The 20915-nt window shown below is 42.7% G+C and overlaps 1 protein-coding gene and 1 pseudogene across 2 annotated transcripts in view; one reads left to right on the forward strand and one right to left on the reverse strand.

The window, feature by feature from the left end:
* CLTRN (collectrin, amino acid transport regulator) overlaps positions 1 to 12139 on the reverse strand; it is a 34438-nt gene extending 22299 nt beyond the window's left edge. The window contains exons 1-3 of one of the 2 annotated variants that reach the window (XM_030305054.1): positions 11790 to 12139; positions 9114 to 9172; positions 5268 to 5353 (exon numbers count right to left, since the gene is read on the reverse strand). In XM_030305054.1, the coding sequence (XP_030160914.1) occupies positions 5268 to 5353; positions 9114 to 9172; positions 11790 to 11847 (203 nt within the window). In that variant the 5' untranslated portion in view covers positions 11848 to 12139. Of the gene's footprint in view, positions 1 to 5267; positions 5354 to 9113; positions 9173 to 9473; positions 9625 to 11789 lie in introns of those variants that run through there. The other variant, XM_030305053.1, reaches the window with a different exon arrangement.
* Positions 6331 to 6414, forward strand: LOC115508011 (annotated as a pseudogene).
* Positions 12140 to 20915: the final 8776 nt, after the last annotated feature.

The following is a 20915-nucleotide window of genomic DNA, read 5'->3' on the forward strand; positions in this document are numbered from 1 at the left end:
CTAGGCAGAGGGAGAAATTCATTCCGTGCTCTACACCGTGAAAATCGGAAAGAAAACGGCATGCCTGAGGTAGACTTCTCCCTCCGTTGCTCCAAATGATACATTATCCTAAAAGCCAATAAATATTTAAGCAAACTGGGCAGGTAAATGTCCCAGCTGACTTGGGAATTAGACTAGAGTTTAACCTTGGATTATACTTCTCCAGAAAATGCCTTCAAACATTTAAGTTCTTCTGTGAAACTATTTTAGTAAATCTGGCCTAAACCTTACTGTAATCACTTGAAAACATCTAGCTGCCATCTTCTTCAAATTCACAAGAAATCTTCACACAGTCTGATCTAATGAACCCAGAACTTTCTACCTTTGAAATTTCTCCATACATCTTCTATTCTGCCTTGAAGAAAATCCAGGAAGTAGCAAGAAAAGCAAGACATCAAGATTTAAGTAATGACTTTGAAGGAACTGTCTTGTTTTGGTCACATTCAGTCCACCTGCCTACCACTTCTCCCACGCCCTGCTTCCTCAATGTGGGCGCTATGCTGTGTGGGACCTGGTTTTATCCATCAACTTAATGTCAGGGCCGAGCACCCAGTAGACTTGAGTAGAGCCTCCTCAACTCCACGGATTCCAGCACAGCCATGCAGTTCACAGGCTGGCTTCAGTAGACCGCGGGGCAGAAGCAGGTTTCTGTTTCTCACCCCTCTGCCTTTCTCTGCCCTGTCAGCTCTGCCTCCTTCTTCCTTGACAGCATCTGAAGCAAATGGTGTAGCTTTCCAGTCACTTCTCCTTATTAAAAAGATCAGGGTAGGTGAATCAAAACTCGGATCAAAACGGTCTTCCTGCCTGACACACAGCTTCTCTCCGTCCAGCAGTGCTGACCTGAGTGGAGTGCACCACTGATGTAGTCTCTGTGCACACTTACCTCCCCACCCCCCACCCCCCCCCCCGCACGTGTCCCTTCCGCCCCCCACCTGCTTCATCCTGCTCATTTAGGGATGGAAAGGGAGACGGGAGAGGGCTGCGGGCACGAGGGACGGAAACAGCAGAGTTCTCTGTCCTTAGCCAGAGCTCTCTATGGGTCCCTCTGGCTGTTCACCGTTCGGGGTCCGCCGTTGAGGTGGCTTCCTCGCGTTCTCCATTCAGAGTGCCTTGCGGGGCCCCCGGGGAGCTGTCCGGGGACCTGTCTGGGGACCTTTGCACCGCATCTTCCCCTAACGCAGGTGACGCACTCTGATCAACTTCCTCCATCCCCCCTCTGCTCGGCCTCCAGTGGTGCACTGCCAGCCTTGACCCCCTGCCTCCTCCTGCCCTTGAGGTTGGTTCTCAGCCCCAAAGCCAGGGACTCCATCCAGCTCCCTCCCGCAGCCTCTGCTTGCTCCCGGGAATCCATTCAAGGGCAGACCGCTTGCAGAGCCGTCCTCTCCCACCCAATGACAGGAGCTCCAGCCCGCCTTCCACCTTGAGACTTCTCCAGCTACAAGGCAGGCCTCAGTGACTGGCTTCACCATCATGCACGTGGGGGAGCATCTGACAGGAAATCATATGCCGGTCTCTCCTCTACAGACAACTCCACTCTCGGTGAGCAATTCTCTACCTGACTCGAGGTAGACAGGGACACAAGCAAGGGTAACACTCAAAGCACATACTCGCTAGTGTGGCATGGGCACCACCTCATCTGAATGGGTCCAGTGGTCAGCACCCCACGTGGCTGCATGGTGTGTACGTGCTGGAACCCACTCCTGCCTGTTCCTGTCCTACGGGGGAGGGAGTGGAAATGTCACAGCCTCTCTGCAGGCCCGCACCCCCGGCCTCTCTGACCCTCTAGCCTTCTCTCCCACTGCCTGCTGGGGTTGGGTGAGGGTGACTGGATCCGTTCAGTGTCCTACCAGTCCTGTGTGAACGCCGCCAGGACCTCTCTCTAGGAAAAACCTCCTCTTGCATAGTCAGTCAAGGTCATACTGGATCAAGGATATATCGATCGTAGGTTTCCAAATATGCAAAAGCATCCTCAGGACATACTGAGCTCTGTGTCACAGGAGGCGGTCAAGCTTGATACAAGAGATATCGTAGCCAGGACCGGATAACAGGTGGAATGAAAATGAGGGTATCCATTATTCTGATTATTATTTGATTATCTTTAGTGAGCTACTTTGTACATTTTCAGTTCTGTACATCTCAGCATCTTCAAGTTTTCTGCAATATTCATAAAATAAGCAACGAGGAAAAATAAGTAAATAAATAGTGAATGTCGCAGATCTGGATCCCTGAAGCCATCCCGGAAATGGGCATTTGCCACTGGAGGGGTCTGCTAGGGCGGCTGTAACAAATACTATAGACTGTGTGGCTTAAGCCACAGAAATGTATTTTCTTACAATTCTGGACGCTAGAAGTCTCAGATCAGGGTGTGGTCAGGGTTGATTTCTTCTGGGGCCTCTTTCTTTGGCTTGTGGATGGCTGCCCTCTCCCGTCTTACCTGGGCTTTCCTCTGTGCACACCTGTGTCCTAATCTCTTCTTCTTATAAGGACACCATTCGTAGTGGATTAAAGCCCACCTATAGGACCTCATCTTACATCAATTACCTCTTTAAGGACCCTATCTCCAAATACAATCACATTCTGAGCTATGAGGGGTTAGGACTTGAATGCATGAATTTTTTTTTTGGGGGGGGGACACAATTCATCCCATAGCAGCTCCCCTGCAGAATTTATTTTGTCCCTCGCTGGCGCCAAAAGGCCTCTCTAAGGCAGAAGAGTTAAAACCTGACCCGGTAGCCGGGCTACTGGTGTCTTCCATCCAGCCACCACGCTCGCGAGAGGCAGCCTCTCTGCAAAGTTGTTTTCAATCCCGTCTTGCATTTTGTGCTCCCCTTTCCCACAGCGGCAGCCCGTTCACGTAAGGATGCAGCCTTCTTTACGGCAGTGCATGTAGAATGGGGCTCAGCTACTGAATTGCATCTTAAACACCTCCTGGTTCATTAAGCAGCCCTCATCATTCAGCCTCCCGACAGCAGTACTGCTGGCTCTCACACTGCCTGTGCTTTTACAGGAAAAAATTTGCTGACCCCTGATAAAGTTTTGCACTTTTTCACTTGTTTAAAGGACACTGGCAACAAAGGCTTCCGTATATCTCGTGCACCCAATTCCAAGTGAAACATGTTTGCAAGTCAACAAGATCAGATATTCCCAGATGTATACAATGCCCTAAGTTCATAAAGAAACATTCAAAAGTGAATCCTTCAAAATTCATCTAAAATGTTACATGTTTAAATTAACTTTTCGAAACCATGGGAAACATCTGGTTTAATGTAGTCATTTACAACGTTTAACATAGGCACCCAGAGGAAGTAACAATACCATGAACACAACAATGTGTAAAACCTGCTGAACAAGAAAAGGAAAGGATAAAGAGACTATTTGCAGGGGTTGGGGGTTGCATTGTAAGATGATCGGGGGAGGGGGGTTTCTTATATTTTTCCTTTTCAAATTTCTGCAAAGCAATCACCTCATTTTTTTGAAAAAGGTTATGGTAAACAACTGTGGAAAGAGTGCTGCAGCTTAAAAGGCAGATGATAAACACAAAAATATATGTTTTTCTGCAACTCTATAAAATAGGAGTAGAGTTCACTTTGGACACAATTTTCTTTTCCCTTACACCTCCTTTTTCTAATTTTTTGAATCATGTGAATATATTACCTATTTTTAAATATTTATGTGTACGTGTGTACACACAAATACATATATCATATGTTTACTTTGCTCCCTCAAATTCTATTCTTCTGTTTCCTTCTTCATAGTCACAGTCCATGCATAATATATTGTGGGTTTCAGGTATGCCAATTAATAGTTATCCTATTTGTCAGGTTCTGAATCATTACAGAATTTAGACAAAAGAATAAAGCAGCTAGGAGACCAAAATGAAAGGCCAGGTTGGAGGACACAGCTTTAATCAGCAGGAAAATTTTCTTCCTAATTAAAAAAAAATCCTGAATGGAGATAAATTCATCTACAGTGTCCCATGTAGAGCTGAACTAGGGCACCCATCGCACATACAGGAGTAATATGCAAGATATTTAACACCCTATATGATATGGCACCTACCAACAGCAACAGTCCTCATCTGTAAACAGCACATACACCTGTAAGGCTGTACAGAACATACAGGTATATGTGCCTGCCCATGCAGGGCCTAATTCTGGACTCAGTGTAGGGAGTAGCACAGAAAGCCACCTGCTGTCTAAGGGCAAGCCAGGTCCTAAAGAGAAGGGAGCCACAGACAGCTTCTCCTTCCAGCTCACCGATTGGGTCAGCCTTTTCTCCTCTTGAGGGGAAGAAGGAGAGAGGGAGTAGACAGAAACCAGGAGTGTTACCAGCATCACAAATAGACATGAAAGGAAACATCACAAATACAGAAGAATAGAAAAAATGTAAAACTGTTAACACTTGTACTAAAGCTTCTAAGAAAATAACCAAGGTGCTATGACAGATATCAACAGTGGAATGAACCTATACATATTTATTTCCAAAATGAGTGCTATGGTCTGATTTGTTCCCCTTCCCCAAAATTCCTATGTTGAAGCCTGAACCCACCCCCCCCATGTGACTGTATTTGGAGATGGGGCCAGTGAGGAGATAATTACAGTTAAATATGGTCATAAGGGTGCAACCTTGATAGGAGTAGTGTCCTCATTAGAAGCGACACCTGAGAACTCACTCTCCGCCCCCTTCCAATGCCCCCTCAACAGAGGTCACATGAGAACAAAGTTCTAGTGGCATCTGTTAGGCAAGAGAAGAGGACTTGGAATGAGATCTATCTTGCCAGCACCTTGATCTTGGCCTTGCAGCCTCCAGAACTGTCTGGCATTTAAGCCACCACTGGGTGTGGTATTTTGTTATGGCAGCCCTAGCAAACTAATACGATGAGATTAGAGTTTTTTTTTTCTTTCTTCCTTCCTTCCTTTCTAGCTATCTATCTATCTATCCATCTACAAGAGAAATTATATGTATACAATAGGAATGTATAAAAAGCTTATGACATATGACTACCTCTAGAAGTTTTTATCATCATAGCACCTATTGAACAAAGAGCATCGTTGGAACATGATATAAACTGTAAGGTGAGCTAGATTACAAAAGTTTTTTTAATGTTAAAATAGAGATCCTTTTCAAAAATGAAGTTAAATAATTACTTTCAAGATAGAATTTGGAATTAATGCATGCCTCAAATACTACTGCAAATAACCAATTAAGATTTTTTACTGTGTACTTACTCTGTCGTTTCTCTGTTGGGAACTTTCCTCATGGAGAAAGCCACCATTGCTTTGAAGAGATATTCCTCATTTGTATCCCAGGCATACTAAGAGAGAAGTAAAACAGAAAATGTAAAAAGGCATAGGATGAAAAATGGTCCATTGCAATTTAATTGTGGCCACCGTGGTATTAATCAGTGCCTGCCTCTCTCTCTCTCCCCCACCCCCATCTTACTCATAAACTAAAGACTGGAGACCAAGATAAATCATATCACAATAATGTTCAGGATAGGCTTTCTTGGACATTCTATCATTCCAAGTGTGGTGTATTTTCCATTGCATCATCTTCTTCACAATCTGCAGTATTAGTAACCCGTCAACAAATAGTCCATTTGGACATCCCATCCTGGACATTTACAGGACATATACATCATTCTTCCCTTTCTCTCTTCCCTCATAAACTGACTACTTCTCTTAGCTTCCTTTCCTTTACTAACATTGGTACAATTTTTCTTTCCATTTTCTTAGCTGGAAACTTGAGTGTGTGCGCATATAATGGATTGAACTGTGCCCCCGCAAAATGTATATGTTGAAGTCCTAACCCCCAGTACCTCAGAATGTAACCATAGTTGGAGACAGTGTCTTTAGAGATGACTAAGTTTAAATGAGGCCATTAGGGTAGACCCTAATCTAGTATGACTGGTGTCCTGGCAAGAACAGGAAATTTGGACACAGCCACATACAGAGGGAAGACAGCAATCTATACGCCAAAGGCAGAGGCCTAGAACAGATCCTTCTCTCATAGCCCTCAGAAGGAACCAACCCTGCTGAGACCCTGATCTTGGACTTCTAGCCTCCAGTACGAAGAGAAAATAATTTTCTGTTGTTTAAGCCACCCAGTTCATGGCACTTTGTTAGAGCAGCCCTAGTGAACTGATGTGGCTAACCACATATTTGCGGTGAGTAATCAAGTACGAATGGAGAAAGTCACAAAACAGGGTTTGTTGGTTTAACTCTAAGTTCATGATGTCCTACTCCCAAATTGCCTGGGAATCCCTTAGGTTTCTCCATCAGTTTTCTCTCTAGCTTTGCACAGTGGCAGTATCGTAGCCAATGAGGTTTATCCGAGGCGCGATTATTGCTAATTGAAAACTTTTCCCAGTTTCTCTCTCTCTCGTGGTTCACAGTGACTATCTTGGACCTCTTTCGGCTCCCCTTGCACCAAACTCAGTGCTTTCCCTCACACCTCACACTCACACAGATGTTCTTATCTCCTAATTTACAGATATATACTCAAGTCATCAATTTAAACTCCCCCGTTTTTCTGACACCAAATAAAAAACTCCCGCTATAGACATACATGCTATCCACCTCCTCCCCCGAAAGGCCGGATGTGGTGTTTCTCCTCCCATCAGTGGCCACTGCATCCACTTCTACTAGGAACACTTCCCTCTGCCCTTCTCAGGATCTGAAAGATAACCGTTTCCCCTCTCCTCTGTCCACTGGACTCTGACTTTTAACAATGCTCAAGCCTCCCCATTACAACAACACCAGAACCAAATTACTTTACTCAATCGTTCTCCCTCCACCTACTGGTGTCTCTCTCCTGCCCTTCACAGCCAACACTCTCAAAGGAGTCGTCATACTCACGTCTTTACGTGCTCACCGTCCACTTATTCTCAACTCCCTCCATCAGCTGCTTTCCAGTTGCACCACTCCACAAAAAGGCTGTCTAAAGTTACCAGTGGCCTCCACATGACGCAGCATGATGAGAGGCCTTCAGCCTCAGCTTGCTCAGCCTGTCAACAGCATCTGACACTCCTGAACACTTCCTTCAACTTGAAGCACTCTCTTCCCTTTTGCAATGCTCATTCTGCTTTTCCTCCTGCCCCTCTGCCCCTTTGGCGGGTTTACCGTTTTCTACAAAGGCTCCAAGTTTTAGAGAACCTCAAAGCTCTATGCTGGACCTTCTCCTCTTGTCATTCTGTACTTTCTCCCTCAGATGACTACTGTCATCTAGTCCAGGCTTCCACTCTCACCGAAATGCAAATGGCCCAGGAATGTAGATCTCAAGCCCACTCTGTCCTTGCCTATTCATCAATAATACCTCAAACTCAACAAGTTCAAAATTAAAGCTATGATTTTCTTGTCTGCACCTGGTTTCCTGACTCATAGGTGGGTCATCATCTGCTCAGTTGCATAATTAGAAACTAAAGCTTCATCCTTGACTCCTTCTCCATTCCTCTTTTCTACTCTCATCCCCTCCACTCTGCCTTCCACACTGTGGCCACTGTCTTCCAAACACTAATTCTACCAAAACATCTCTTCCATAAAACCCTCACTTGCTTTAAAGATAATAGCGAAGTTTCCTAACGCAGTCCACACATTCTTCAGCCTGATCTCTCCTTCTTGCCCAAGCCCATCACATGCCATGCTCTACTCCAATGCTACAGCTGCCGATGCCCCAGGCTTCCTTCCATCCCCCACTCTCACCAAGTTCCTTCCTGTAACAAGCCTTTGTGTGTGCTGTTCCTTCTGCCCTTTTTCCTTTTATTCTCTGGCTCACCTGCACTCATGCTTTAGACCTCACAGCAAGTGCCGAGCACTAACGCCCCTGACAAGGCCAAAGCCCCCATGTGCTTCTCCTCCCTGCAATACTTGTCAAGCCTACACATTTCCATTTCATTTACTGAATGTTTGATGGACAACCAATCCTCCCAACAGCGTAAGTGCCACGAGGGCAGAGACAGGTCTGATTTATCTGCCATTGTGTCCCCAGCATTCAGCATGGGGCCTGCCTCAGAGGACCCTGGGATAAGCAACCGACAATCTACTCTCTGCGGTAGAGAGAGTCAATTTTACAGTCAGACTGCCTGGGTTCAAATCTCACCTCTGTCACTTGCTGACTTGAGATCTTGGGCACGTCGCTTCATTTTTTATACCTCGGCTTTCTCATTTACCCAGTGACAACGGGAATGCCCGTACTACCTTTCTCAGAGGGCTGTTGTGAGCACTACGTGAACTGATGTGAGTCAAGTGCTCAGAAGGGCCCCCACTGGAAACTAAACTAAATCCTCAATAAATGCTGCCTGTTACAATGACCATTTCTCACTGGGTGAATAAAATAATATATTGGTGAACTGGTCCGCAAACAGAACACGTACCTCTAAGTACCTGTAGCATTCTTTGATTGCTTCTACCCTGACACATCTTAATATCACCTTCTATTGGGGAAAATTTTCAAAGACCACATGGGGATACTAAAACTAGAATTACACGAATCATCTTATTAATTCGACAGGCTTTATTGCACTTACAGCTACCTGAGCCTAATGAGTATTTTTTAACTTCAATTTCATAAGCACATATTTCATGGTGTTACTTTGATATTTGAGAGGAACTGAAGAAACTGCACATTAGAATTAGAAAATTTGGGGGCTATGAAACATCTTATATGGGTGGAACCATGCCATCTTTTCAATGACTAGAAAACTGAGGCTCAGAAAATTCAGATGACCATAATGGTGAGGAGCAGAGCCCAAACCAGACCTGAGGGCCTGACTGGGACCCCTTTGCTCCACAGCTTGATTAAAATGTTCAAGTTTGCACAGTTGTTTTGTGTAGTACAAAACCTCACAGATTTTCTAGCAGATTTCTAGCACTGAAGATTCAATACCTTAGGCAAAATCATTTTTTAATAATTTCTATTTTACTATTTTTTTTACTTTAACACAGTATCAGATTTGAGGTCTTTCAAATTAATCTATATAACAAGTTTAACATAACTATACAGAGAGGCTCATTACAAGTGAAAGTAGTGTTATTAGCAAACAAAATGAAAAATGAACACACAGTTTCTCCACTTACTGCGTTATCTCCCAGAGCTGTTCTGATACTAAGTCTTACTTTAAAAGCATTTTCTCCATCTGCCAAAAAGAAAAAAAAAGAGCAGCATTTGATGATAAAAATCTGCCAAAACAGAAGACCAAACGTTTAACCAACTCAAATCAACACAATGCTGAACTTAAGCGAAATCGCCCCAAATACTCCTGAGAGTTTAACTACAATCACCTTACAGGGTTTAAAATTTTCTTTCAAACTCATAAAACAGTCATAGTCTCAACTTTCAGGCCACAACACGTCTGCAGATTTAGAAAAATAAAGAGGTCTTTGTTGTCAATCATTTAGAAAACTGTTAATCTATTTTTAAGTTTCAAGGCTACATACCTGGTTGACAGAGTTCAGCATGAATAGCAGTCACCAGAAAAAAGAGCAGGCACAACATTCTTTCAGAGTGGAAAACACAAGGCAAACGCAGGGATAAATATCCACCCTCCACTTAAAGCTGCCTTAGCCATTCTGTGACCCGGATTAGAATATTAGAGAAACAATCAAGCCACCACCTACAAGATTTAATGATTAAACCGCATTATTTGGGTTAATACTTAGATAGAAGCAGCCCATCTCCTGTCAGTTATTTACGAAAATCTGTTTGGAAAACAGATTAGCTGTCTTTTCTGAACTCTGGGTTTCCTCTGCTGACTCAAAGTCAGAATCCTCCCCTGCCCTTTCTGTCGTTGTCTGGCTAAGTGCACTGTGGACATTTTCCTTGGCCTCAACTTTCTATCTTGTCAGGGCTGAAGTAGCTGGCTCATAGATAGGCTATCCTAATTTAGAAAACAAACAGCACTCCTTTCTATCTCTGGTGAACAAAGGACGCCCTTCCAAGAATGGTCTCACCTGACTCTCACCTCCACAGATAAACATCCCGAGAGAACTTCCACTTCAAAGGGAATCATTTTGGTCAGCCCTGAGTTCTGCTGGTTGTGTAAATTCCAAGTTAATGATAGAGAGCACTGCTGTCCAATGGAACATTGTGTGATGATGGGAATGTTCTGTATCTGTACTATCCAATATGGTAGCCACCGGACATAGCTGGCTGTTGACCACTTGAAATGGAACTACTGCTGCTGAGAAACCAAATTTTCTCTTAATTTATGTAGAACGTGTGAGTAGCAACTACATTGGTCAGTGCATCTGTAGAACTGTCATTAAGAGCCCCCTGCCATGAACTGGGTGTGCTGGATTCTTTCTGTCACCCTCAAAGTAGCACCTCACAGTTGCTGTTGTTCGAATCATCTTACATGTGAGGGAACTGAGGAGCTGGTGTGTAAGGCACTGGTGGCAATGGGGGAAGACGAAAGGGTGTCACTGGAACCCTATCTCCACCACACTGAACTGCACTGTGTCTGCATTGGTCATCATCGGTCAAAACTGAAATTGCAGCAAAGCCGCAGAGATGCTCTGAGGATTGCCACAATGAGTGGAAGAGAGTCTCCCCTAGTGGGCATTCTACAGATGCCAACAGAAGTGCCCTAGCAGGTTGATGTCTGGGCTTTCCTCTCTACCGTGCTGCCTCTTCATGAATTCAGCCCCCAAGTTCCACCTCGTTGCTTGAAAATCATGAGTGGAAAAATTACATCGGGTGACCCTGATGAAGATGGGGACTTTCAAAGCAACAATGAGAAAAAGATCAACAGCCACACTTCTGCAACACTTTGAGAGTCCTACCACTTCCCCCTCCTGGATAGGGTGATATTGTATCATAGATGACCCATTTCTGTTTGGTGACGCCACCTGGAGGAGCCTCTCCTTACCTTGGTTGCAAGGGCACAGGGCCAGGAAAAGTTGTATTAGAGGGAGAGACAGCCAAAATTAGACCCATTCTAGCAATTTCACTATTAAGTGAAATGGAAATTTCCTAGAAGGAAGAGCTCACATAACTTACCCCTGAAAACAAAGTCAGACTAGATGAAGTTATCTTGGGAAATGTTAGACTGGATAAAATCATCAGGAGAATAGAAAAGCCAGTATGTGGAGATTTTAACAAAGCTAATTATTTGCATCAGGGAACAAAACCATTTTAGAGACAGATATGATTCAGCTTTGCTTTAGTCTTTAACTTCATAAAAGAATCAAACACGTCTCTTTTGCTCTGACATAGTCACTTACGTGATTAGGATTGAAGACAGTAAAATACTGATCTGTAGTTAAGCCATTCTTTGAAAAGCAAAAAAAAAAAAAACTCTTCCTTTTTGAATTATGATTTCTCTCTTTTTTGAAAATAAAGTTAGCCATTTATTAAACAATTTCTTTGTGCCACTCTATTAGTGCTTAATAGACTTGTAAAAAACTGCCCTTACTAAAATAGTTGACATATAATATTATATCAATTTCAGGTGTATCAAAGAGTGATTCAACATTTATATCCATCACAAAATGCTCACCATAAGTATGGTCGTCATCTGTCCCCACATAGTTATTACAATTATATTGACTATGTTCCCTATGCTATAGTTTACTTTCACTATTCTATACTTTATAGATGTTTGTTGTCTCATTTAAAAAATAACAGGGGAAAAAGGAGCAATAGAAATTCCATATAGAAAATACAGAGAAACTGAAAGAGAAAAATACAAAATTATCCATAATACCACTGGTGTGAATGACCAATGTTAATATATTTTAAGAGCTGAAACATACCTGCCTTAGCCTTGGATCTTCTTGTGTGTTCCTGTGTGACGCTGTTGTTTTGTCTCATTGTAGCAGCACATCAGAACAGTAATGGTGGAATAACATGGACCCTTGTTTTCTTCCTTACTCTAATGGAGTGTTGCTTTTTCACAGGATCTGGTGGGTCACTTCAAATTCAATGTGTTGTGAGGTAAAAAGACTCCTTTTATCTCTAGTTTACTAAAATTTATTTTGATCAATAACTGATGTTGAATTTTATCAACTGCTCTTTTAACATCTATTACTATGATCCTAGAGGTTTTACCATTTGATGCATTTTATTAATAAATTTTTTAGAGGTGCTTCGGTGGCTCAGTTGGTTAAGTGTCCAGCCCTTGATTTTGGCTCAGGAAGTGATCTCACAGTTCATGGGATCGAGCCCTGCATCAGGCTCTGTGCTGACAGCTTGGAGCCTGCTTGGGATCCTCTCTCTCCACCCCTCCCCCCCACCTCAAAATAAATAAACTTAAAAAAATTAATTTCTTTACATTGATCCAACCCTTAGATGAGCTTAGTTTGATGATTTTTTAACATGCTCCTGGACTTAATTGCTGTGTTTTTCCTTAGGTTTTTAAACCTACTTTCATAGAAGAATATCATTCAGGTTTCTTTTCAAGTGCTTTCAAGTTTATTTTTTTCTGGCCCTTACATTACCATCTTGAAAATGGTATAAAAAGATTTCTAACATCGTCTAGGTTTACAAATACTTTAAAACCCAGGGGAAAAAATGCAGAAGAAATGCAGAGTCGGAGAAGTTGGGCCATACATATTTTGGGGGAAGAGTTCTTTCAAGATTTTCATTTCTTATATTGTCACACACTGCAGGTTTCATAATTCTAGTTCATTCTGGCTGTTTACAAATTCCAAGAAAACCTTTATTTCATCAAGATTTTCCAGTATTCTCACGGACTTTATACAGTATTTCCCATAAGGTATCTACATTCATTGCCCTATTTCCCTTGTATTTTCCAGCATGCATATTAATGTTTTCTCATTTTCCATTCTTCTCGCCAGAGGTGTGTCTACTTTTGTTGTTGTTTAATCAAAGAACAAGATCTTGGATTTAATTTTCAGGTCTTTTCTTCCTGCTTTCTGAGTCATCCATCTTATGTATTTTTATTACGTCCTTACTCGTCTTGTCATTATACTGCTTTTCTTCATTATACTGCTTGTTCTTCTTATAAGTCTTGAGTTGATAAATAGGCTGAGGTATTTTTAATCTTTCTCATTTAATAATGAAAATATTTGTGGCCATGAATTTTCCCTGGAGTACTGTTCTGGACAGATGACAAGAAATATATAGATGTACAGTGATCTCATACTTATTTTCTGAAAAGTCTATAATTATAGTTCCAATTTTTCTATATCCCAATGTTTGCTTAGAAAAGTATTTGTAGCAAAATTAACAGCAGCCAAAAATAAAATGATGAAAAATATCAACTTTTTTATAGTCCTGTCAGGTGAACAGAAAAAGTATAATGATAAAATAAGACATTGTCAATAATTCAACTTAAAATACGAAAACTCTTACAAGGTCACTTAGAACATGCTAAAAATGACTTACTAAAGAGCTTGATAGCTTAATAAAATAGGTGGAATGTAGAACTAGATACTATTGTTCTTGCCTCTTAACATACTGGGTTTTTTTCTTCCACTTGTAAAAATCTTGCACAAACTTGCTCTTTATTTTCACACAGAATTTTAAGTATTAAAGCTCCAGAGAATTCATACCAAACTTGCTTCATACAACGCACATTTCTGCAATTTCACATATAGGAGCTTAATAATTTATCAGTAACAGTGGTAACGATGACAAATAAAGCAGTTTCAATCGTTCTGAATACGTTACTATTTACTTCTAATGTTCAGAGTTTAGAGAATGAAGATAAAATGTTGAGATTACTGTTGCCATGAGCAATACAGAAGGCACCAAGTCTCCTGAGACAGGATAAAGAAATTGATTTCTCCATGTTTTTTCATACTCCACAACACTATTGGAAAGCAGTTTCTCAGCACATAAATATTGATCTACTGTTCTGGAGGGTAAATTAAATATGACATCACACAAAAAGGAAACACGTGTGTCATTCTTTTGATTCACACAAGTTACCTTTTAAAGTTCATCAGGGTTGTAAACACATGGGCATATATACGTCCATTTATCTGCAATTAAACAACATGTAGGTAGAACCAATGTCCCTTTGAAATGTTGACCCTGATTATTCCATTTCATGGTCACAAACATGCATTTTGTAAACCTGTAACACCTAAAACTAGTAAACTGTGAAATTATTTCAAATGTGATGTTACTCTGCATGTTTTTATTGGATTTTGGGAAATGTATTTAGCTGTGACATATTAAAAATATAAAAAAACCTTTAACAGCTGAACACAGAAATTTTTTATAAGACAAAAGCTTGAACATTTTAAATTAGTGGCTCCAATTTTCCACAATAGAAATTGTAGAAGTTTAAAAAAATTTTTTTAATGTTTATTTATTTTTGAGACAGAGAGAGACAGAGGGCAAGCATGGGAGGGGCAGAGAGAGAGGGAGAAACAGAATCCGAAACAGGCTCCAGGCTCTGAGCTGTCAGCACAGAACACGACACGGGGCTCGAACCCACGAACCATGAGATCATGACCTGAGCCGGTGTTGGTCACTTAACTGACTGAGCCACCCAGGTGGCCCTGTAGAATTCTGAATAAACGTGATCTTTTACCATTTAAATTGAAATAAAATTGATATACCATATGATAAACAATATCAAGATGTTTGTAGTAATTAGTCCTATATTTTCAGTATAATTAGGAGGTAAGAAAATGAATTTATTCGTTTTAAATTGTCAGTATTAAGATGCATGGGGAAATAAAGTATTTTTGTCTATAGTGAAAAATATTATATTTTAACTCTGGGCTTCTCAGCAGGGAGTGGTGGTGGATTTTTTTTTTTTTTTCCTCCAGAAGACATTTTGGCAATGTCTGGAGACATTTTTGGTTGTCACAAATTGGGGAGGAATGCTACTGACACCTAGTGAGTAGAGGCCAGAGATGCTATTAAACATCCTACAAACTTTAGAAATATCACTTAGGCCTTCACTTGGTAACTTTCTTTTCCTTGTATTTGGGTTAATGGAAGTTACTCACAAAAGGAAGAACAAGAGATATAAAGGAATCAAGTATGCACCTGTACGCTCTGTGTGTGTGTGTGTGTGTGTGTGTATAAAATCAAGCATACTTCATACTTTTAAGATATTAACGTCATTCCATATTCTGAAGTTACTATTAAAATAAACTCATTTATCTTGTTATTAAGATGGCTAATGAGAAAGAATAACTGCCTGGCTGCTGGAGCACTGGGCTCATTTTGGCTGTCAGTACAACAGCCCAAGGTTAATAAGTGTAGGCACATTTAAAACTCATTGTCATTGAAATCTTGCCATTTGCAACAACGTGGATGGAACTGGAGGGTATTATGCTAAGCAAAATAAGTCAATCGGAGAAAGACATGATTTTACTCATATGTGGAGTCTGAGAAACTTAACAGATAAACATAGGGGAAGGGAAAGAAACATATAAAAAACAGAGAGGGAGGCAAACCAGAAGAGACTCTTTTTTAAAAATCTGTTTATGTTTATTTATTTTTGAGAAAGAGAGTAACAGAGCACAAGTGGGGGAGGGGTAGAGAGCGAGGGAGACACAGGATCCGAAGCAGGTTCCAGGCTCTGAGCTGTCAGCACAGATCCAGATGTGGGGCTCGAACCCACAAACCATGAGATCATGACCTGAGCCAAAGTAGGTCGCCCAACCGACTGAGCCACCCAGGTGCCCCAATAAGAGACTTAAATACAGAGAACAAACTCAGGGTTGCTGGAGGGGAGGTGGGTGGGAGATGGACTAAATGGGTGATTGGCAATAAGGAAGGTACTTTTCAGGATGAATGCTGGGTGTCATGCATAAGAGATGAATCACTGGGTTCTACTCCTGAAGCCAAGACCACACTGTATGTTAACTAACTTGAGAACATAAAAACAAAACAAAACAAAACCCAAACCCAAAAACAAAAACTAAAAAAATTCATTGTCAATGAATACTGTTTCTACCTTCCATTGTCTTTCTTCTCCTTGTCATTTCAATTGAAGCCACTCCCACTTGAAATCTTCACTAGCACCCCAGGGCCTAAGTCTGGGAATTGAAACTTCTTGGCCTCTAAGATCTGAATCTGACTTGGCTTTTCAGATGCATCTACACAGATGTCCCCTCTCCATCCTCCACTGAGCCATCCTACCTGCCAATCCCAGCACTGGGTCTCATCCCACCTCTGTCCTTTGTGCTTCTTTGCACAGTTTTCTTTAGTTCAATACTTTGAGCTTTCATTTTTTACCTTTAAATTTTTTTTAATGTTTATTTATTTTGAGAGAGAGACAGAGCATGAGCAGGGGAGGGCAGAGAGAGAGGCAGACACAGAATCCGAAGCAGGCTCCAGGCTCCAGGCTCTGAGCTGTCAGCACAGAGCCCGACGCAGGGCTCGAACCCACAAACTGTGAGATCATGACCTGAGCTGAAGTCGGACGCCTAACTGACTGAGCCACCCAGGCGCCCCTCATTTTTTACCTTTAAACATCTTAGTCATTGTTCCAGGTCTATCTCGATGAGCACTTCCTTGGAGAAAACTTTGTTTTGTTTTTGTTACAGGTTCTTATTCGTTCTTATTTGTTTTACACTTGTCCAATCCATTTTTTATTCTCTTCTTCTCCTAGGTTCCCGTGGCATTTTGTTCACATTCGTACATGTATGTATTGACAATATGATTTACTTTTGTGCCCTACAAATTTTAAAGTTCTGGAGAACAAGGACTATATTTGGTTCAGTTTTGCATTTCTCATGGCCCATGACTATTTGATAACTTAATAGAACTGAATTTACTTATTTGAATCATAAACTGACGTTTGAAGAAGCTCAACAATGCAAACATGAAGATTCATGAGGTACACTGCATTTTTTTTTTCATTCCTAGTCAGAGAAAAATAACTTCTAGTATCAGATAAACAAGGAACACTGGGCTTTGGAATATTTTTGTCTCCACTTCCATACCTATGCCCCTTTTAAGATGAAAAGAAATTTGAAGCTACGGTATTTGGAAGGCTCATCAAATTTTGTAGGTTAATCAATAGCCATAACCATTTATGAACTTAATCTTTGTATTCACAAGATAACATTTTTCTAGTTCACAAAAAGTTAATCACTATTGTTTAGAAATAAAGATTAATTTAGACAAGCTGAGGGAGTGTAATTCTGCCAACTTTATAATCTTAAGAATTTAAAGGACAGTTTCTGAAATGGAATGCACATGTGCCTGTGTGTCTCCTCTTGTGCATGAAGACCAACGCATTAAAAAGAGTCTCGGGTAGTAAAAGCAAGACCTTACTGATATTTCTTCCTAGATCTAGACTAGATCTAACTAGATCTAACTCTTTCCTAGATCTAACTCTTTCCAATGTTGCTTGGCTGTTAAAGAGGTTTTTCATGGTTGGGGCGTCTGACTTCGGCTCAGGTCATGATCTCACAGCTTGTGAGTTCGAGCCCTGCATTGGGCTCTGTGCTGACAGCTTGGAGCTCGGAGCCTGGAGCCTGCTTTGGATTCTGTCTCCTGCTCTCTCTCTGCCCCTCCCCCACTCACACTCTGTCTCTGTCTCTCTCTCAAAAAATAAACATTAAAAAAAATTTTTTTAAAGAGTTTTTTCATGGTTTAGGCAAATTATAATTTTCTCCAACATTATTGCAGCCATACTCTATGGAACAGTATTTTCCACCCTTAATCTTCTATTTGGCTGCCAGTTAGTGTCACCCAGTCATATTCAGCTCTGCCTCTAGGTACTCCCCTTGCCAACCTATATAAAAAGGTGGAGCGGCCACTGGGCCATGTACCTTTCAGGTTAGATATTCTCTTTTTCATAGAGAATCTTAAACTATCCTCATCTTAATTGATATATAAAGCATATGAATTAATCAACATATCAAAGTTTCTGCCCTTAAGTTTTGACCAGCAACAATGATCTTGACCCTTCTGTCTGAAAGCTGTCAGTAGCCTACAGTAAGTAATGTTTATGAGGGCTGCCTAAAAGATGTGCATGCAATAACACCTCCATCACTACAAATCAGAGATGCCAGATAGATTGTTGTAGCCACTCATCCATCCTACACCCACAACAGAAACTGTTAATCTACTTCAGAACTTTTTCCTTCTGAGTGTGGACTCAGCCACAACACTTCCCAACAGTTATTCAGTCAGTTGAGAAGTTGAAACTTACTTGCCATCATGGGCAATAATGATCTACGCGCTGCCCTGAATAAAGCCATACCACTGGGGGCCTGTGATCTCAAATGAACAGAAAAGTTTGGGTGGTTCATAGAATGGATTCAATACTTTGTGATTGTGGCAACAGTTTACATTGAGGGGATCTGTATGAAACTCCTTTTGGCACTTGTTTCCTACTTAGTTCCCAGTATCATCATTATGAGGCGCTCCATCAGGGCGTGAGAACATTCTGGAAGCAGACACCGGTGGGGGTTACAGCACCGTGAGTGAGCTTCCACTGGGACTAAAAATCAAGAAAACCTGCTTTTCAAAAACAACCAACCAATCAAACAAACAGATGAATCTGGAGGGCATTTTGCTAAGCGAAGTAAGTCAGACAGACAAAGACAAATACCATAAGATCTCACTTACATGTGAAATCTAAAAAACAAATAAATGAAAAACTAAACTCATACAGATAATAGATTGTTGGATGCCCAAGACAGGGAGTAGGGGGGAGGGCAAAATGGGTGAAGATGGTCAAAAGGTACAAACTTCCAGTTACAAAATAAGTTATGGGATGTAGTGCACAAAATGGTAACTGTATATTTGAAATTTGCTAAATCTTAAAAAGTTCTTATAAGAAAAATTGTAACTATGTATGACAAAGGATGTTTACTAGAGGTATTGTGGTGATCATTTCACAATATACACAAATATTGAATCAAGTTTTATACTTGAAACTAATATAATGTTATACGTCAATCAATTAAAAAAAAAAAAAGAGGCCAGCACTTACCAAGTCCTTTTCCACCTATTCTGACCCCCTGGCCACACCTTAACTCTCTCTCATCAATTCTTGTCTCATCCAAACCCAAGTAGGAAAACTTCAGTCTGTAAGTTCCTTGAGGTTTGTCTTGTCACTGGAATTTACTACTCCAAAATACAATTTAAATGAATAGCTGAATGCCTAATGGTTAAGTCCCTTTCTCACGTAAGTGCCCCATTCAGATTTGTGGACAGAAAAAAAAAGGTAATAACCTCTTCACTTTTTTCTTGTGGAACCACAATTATAAACGGAGGGAGTGAAGAGGATTAATCTCAGAGCAGGGGGTCTGCAAACAGAGGCCTAAATGTTGTGTTGTCTGGACAGGCCCTAGACAGCAGAAGGGCACTAGGGGCCTAGAAAAAGTCATCTGAAGGAGACGTCAGAAGTAGAGGAGTGTGTTTAATACTCCGTCCATCTGCCTAGCATTTAAGGTCGGCTGAAGGGCTGGTAAGAACACAGATCCACTCAGTGCCCAGTTATGTTTCCTATCCAGTGTCTGCTCGTGGAGCTGTGCTGTTTGGAGCTGGCAGAAAGTCTACTTTCAGATGAGAATCAGTGATCCAAAGACTCGTTTCATTCTATAATTGCCAGTGACGTCTAGCTCTGAGGCGTGGGCGGTTTTCTCCGGAAACAAGGGGGCTCCTCCCGCTCTGAGCGCCTTCCCAAGATCCAGTCCCGCCACCACAGGGAGAGCAGGAGGGCGTGGACTGGTCAGAGCGGACCCAAAAGAGGAGGCCTGAGAACTCAGGGAGTGGCCATGACGGAACGCCAGGATATGCGCGTGCGCGGCATCAGCCTGGCCAATATGGATCGTGGGGTGGTGCCATGTGGCGTGGGCGGAGAGCTGGGATTGGCCATGCGTCAGGGTGTGTAAAGCAGGGAAAGGATGTGACCCGGAGTGAGAGGCGGGCCTGGACACCGTGGGAAGGAGTGTCTGCGACGGCCCAGCCGGGAAGGGCGTGGCCTAGGCGTTGCCCAGGGGCATAACCTGAAAAAGTAGGATTTAGCGCGTGAAGGGCTTGGCGTGGCCGCTCGTAAGGGGACTACAAAGTCGGTCCAGACTGCGGGAGGGCTGAGCTCAGGCAGAGAGCAGAGGAATTACCAGAGTGGAAAGCAGGGACGTAGGCATAAGATAAGGACCTGGGGCTCAGAGAAATGAGCGTGACCCTGGGGACAAGCATGTGAAAAGACCTGTGGACGGGGGGGAGGGGGGGGGCACGGAGTAGCGTAAGGGACGCAAATTACGTAACAGGAAGAAGGGCCGTGATATAGGCGGAGCGCAAGGGCGTACCTTGAACGTGGGGGCGCGACACGTTTGTGAGGGCGTGACAGAGACGGTCCCGCTCAAAGGAGGGGTGGGCCCAGACGTAGGACGGAGGCGGGGCCACGTTGGCGGGCAGGCGCCTGACCGCGGCTGCAGACCCAGAGCGATGGCAGCGTAGGTGTAGCCAGGGCAGAGAACAGGTGCGGACCAAGGCTCTGGGTGGAGGGAGAGGTGGTTCAAGCCCTGAGGCAGTGAGCGACTCCAAGGCAGGACTTAAAGGGCTTTGTCGGAGACTTAGGCGGGGCGACGGGGACGTGACGTGTTACGCGCCATGACGTGTACGGCGTGAGGGGCGTGACGAGTCGCGACGGGACGTGGCTAAGATGGCCGCGCGCATGAGTCTCTCCCCGGCGCTGAGTGGAGGGCGTCCGCTCTCAGGGAAATATTCGGGTAAGGTCGGGCTGCGAATGGAGCATGGTGGGTAGGGAGTACATGCTAGAGAGGACAGGGACCCTTTCTCTCAGGACCACGCTCTGCGATGGGCCGTGGAGCTGCGACAAGCTGTCGGTTCCGCGAGGATGGCCGCAGGGCCGGCGGGGCTTTTCTGTAGAATGGAGAGGAGGAGGCGGGAATCGCTGTTTTCCTTCTCTCTGTTCCTCCACTGTGAGGGTCACCATCTACATCCCGTTAGAGTCCTGTCCATTTAAC

This window comes from Lynx canadensis, chromosome X (assembly GCF_007474595.2).
Source record: "Lynx canadensis isolate LIC74 chromosome X, mLynCan4.pri.v2, whole genome shotgun sequence".
NCBI lineage: Eukaryota > Metazoa > Chordata > Mammalia > Carnivora > Felidae > Lynx > Lynx canadensis.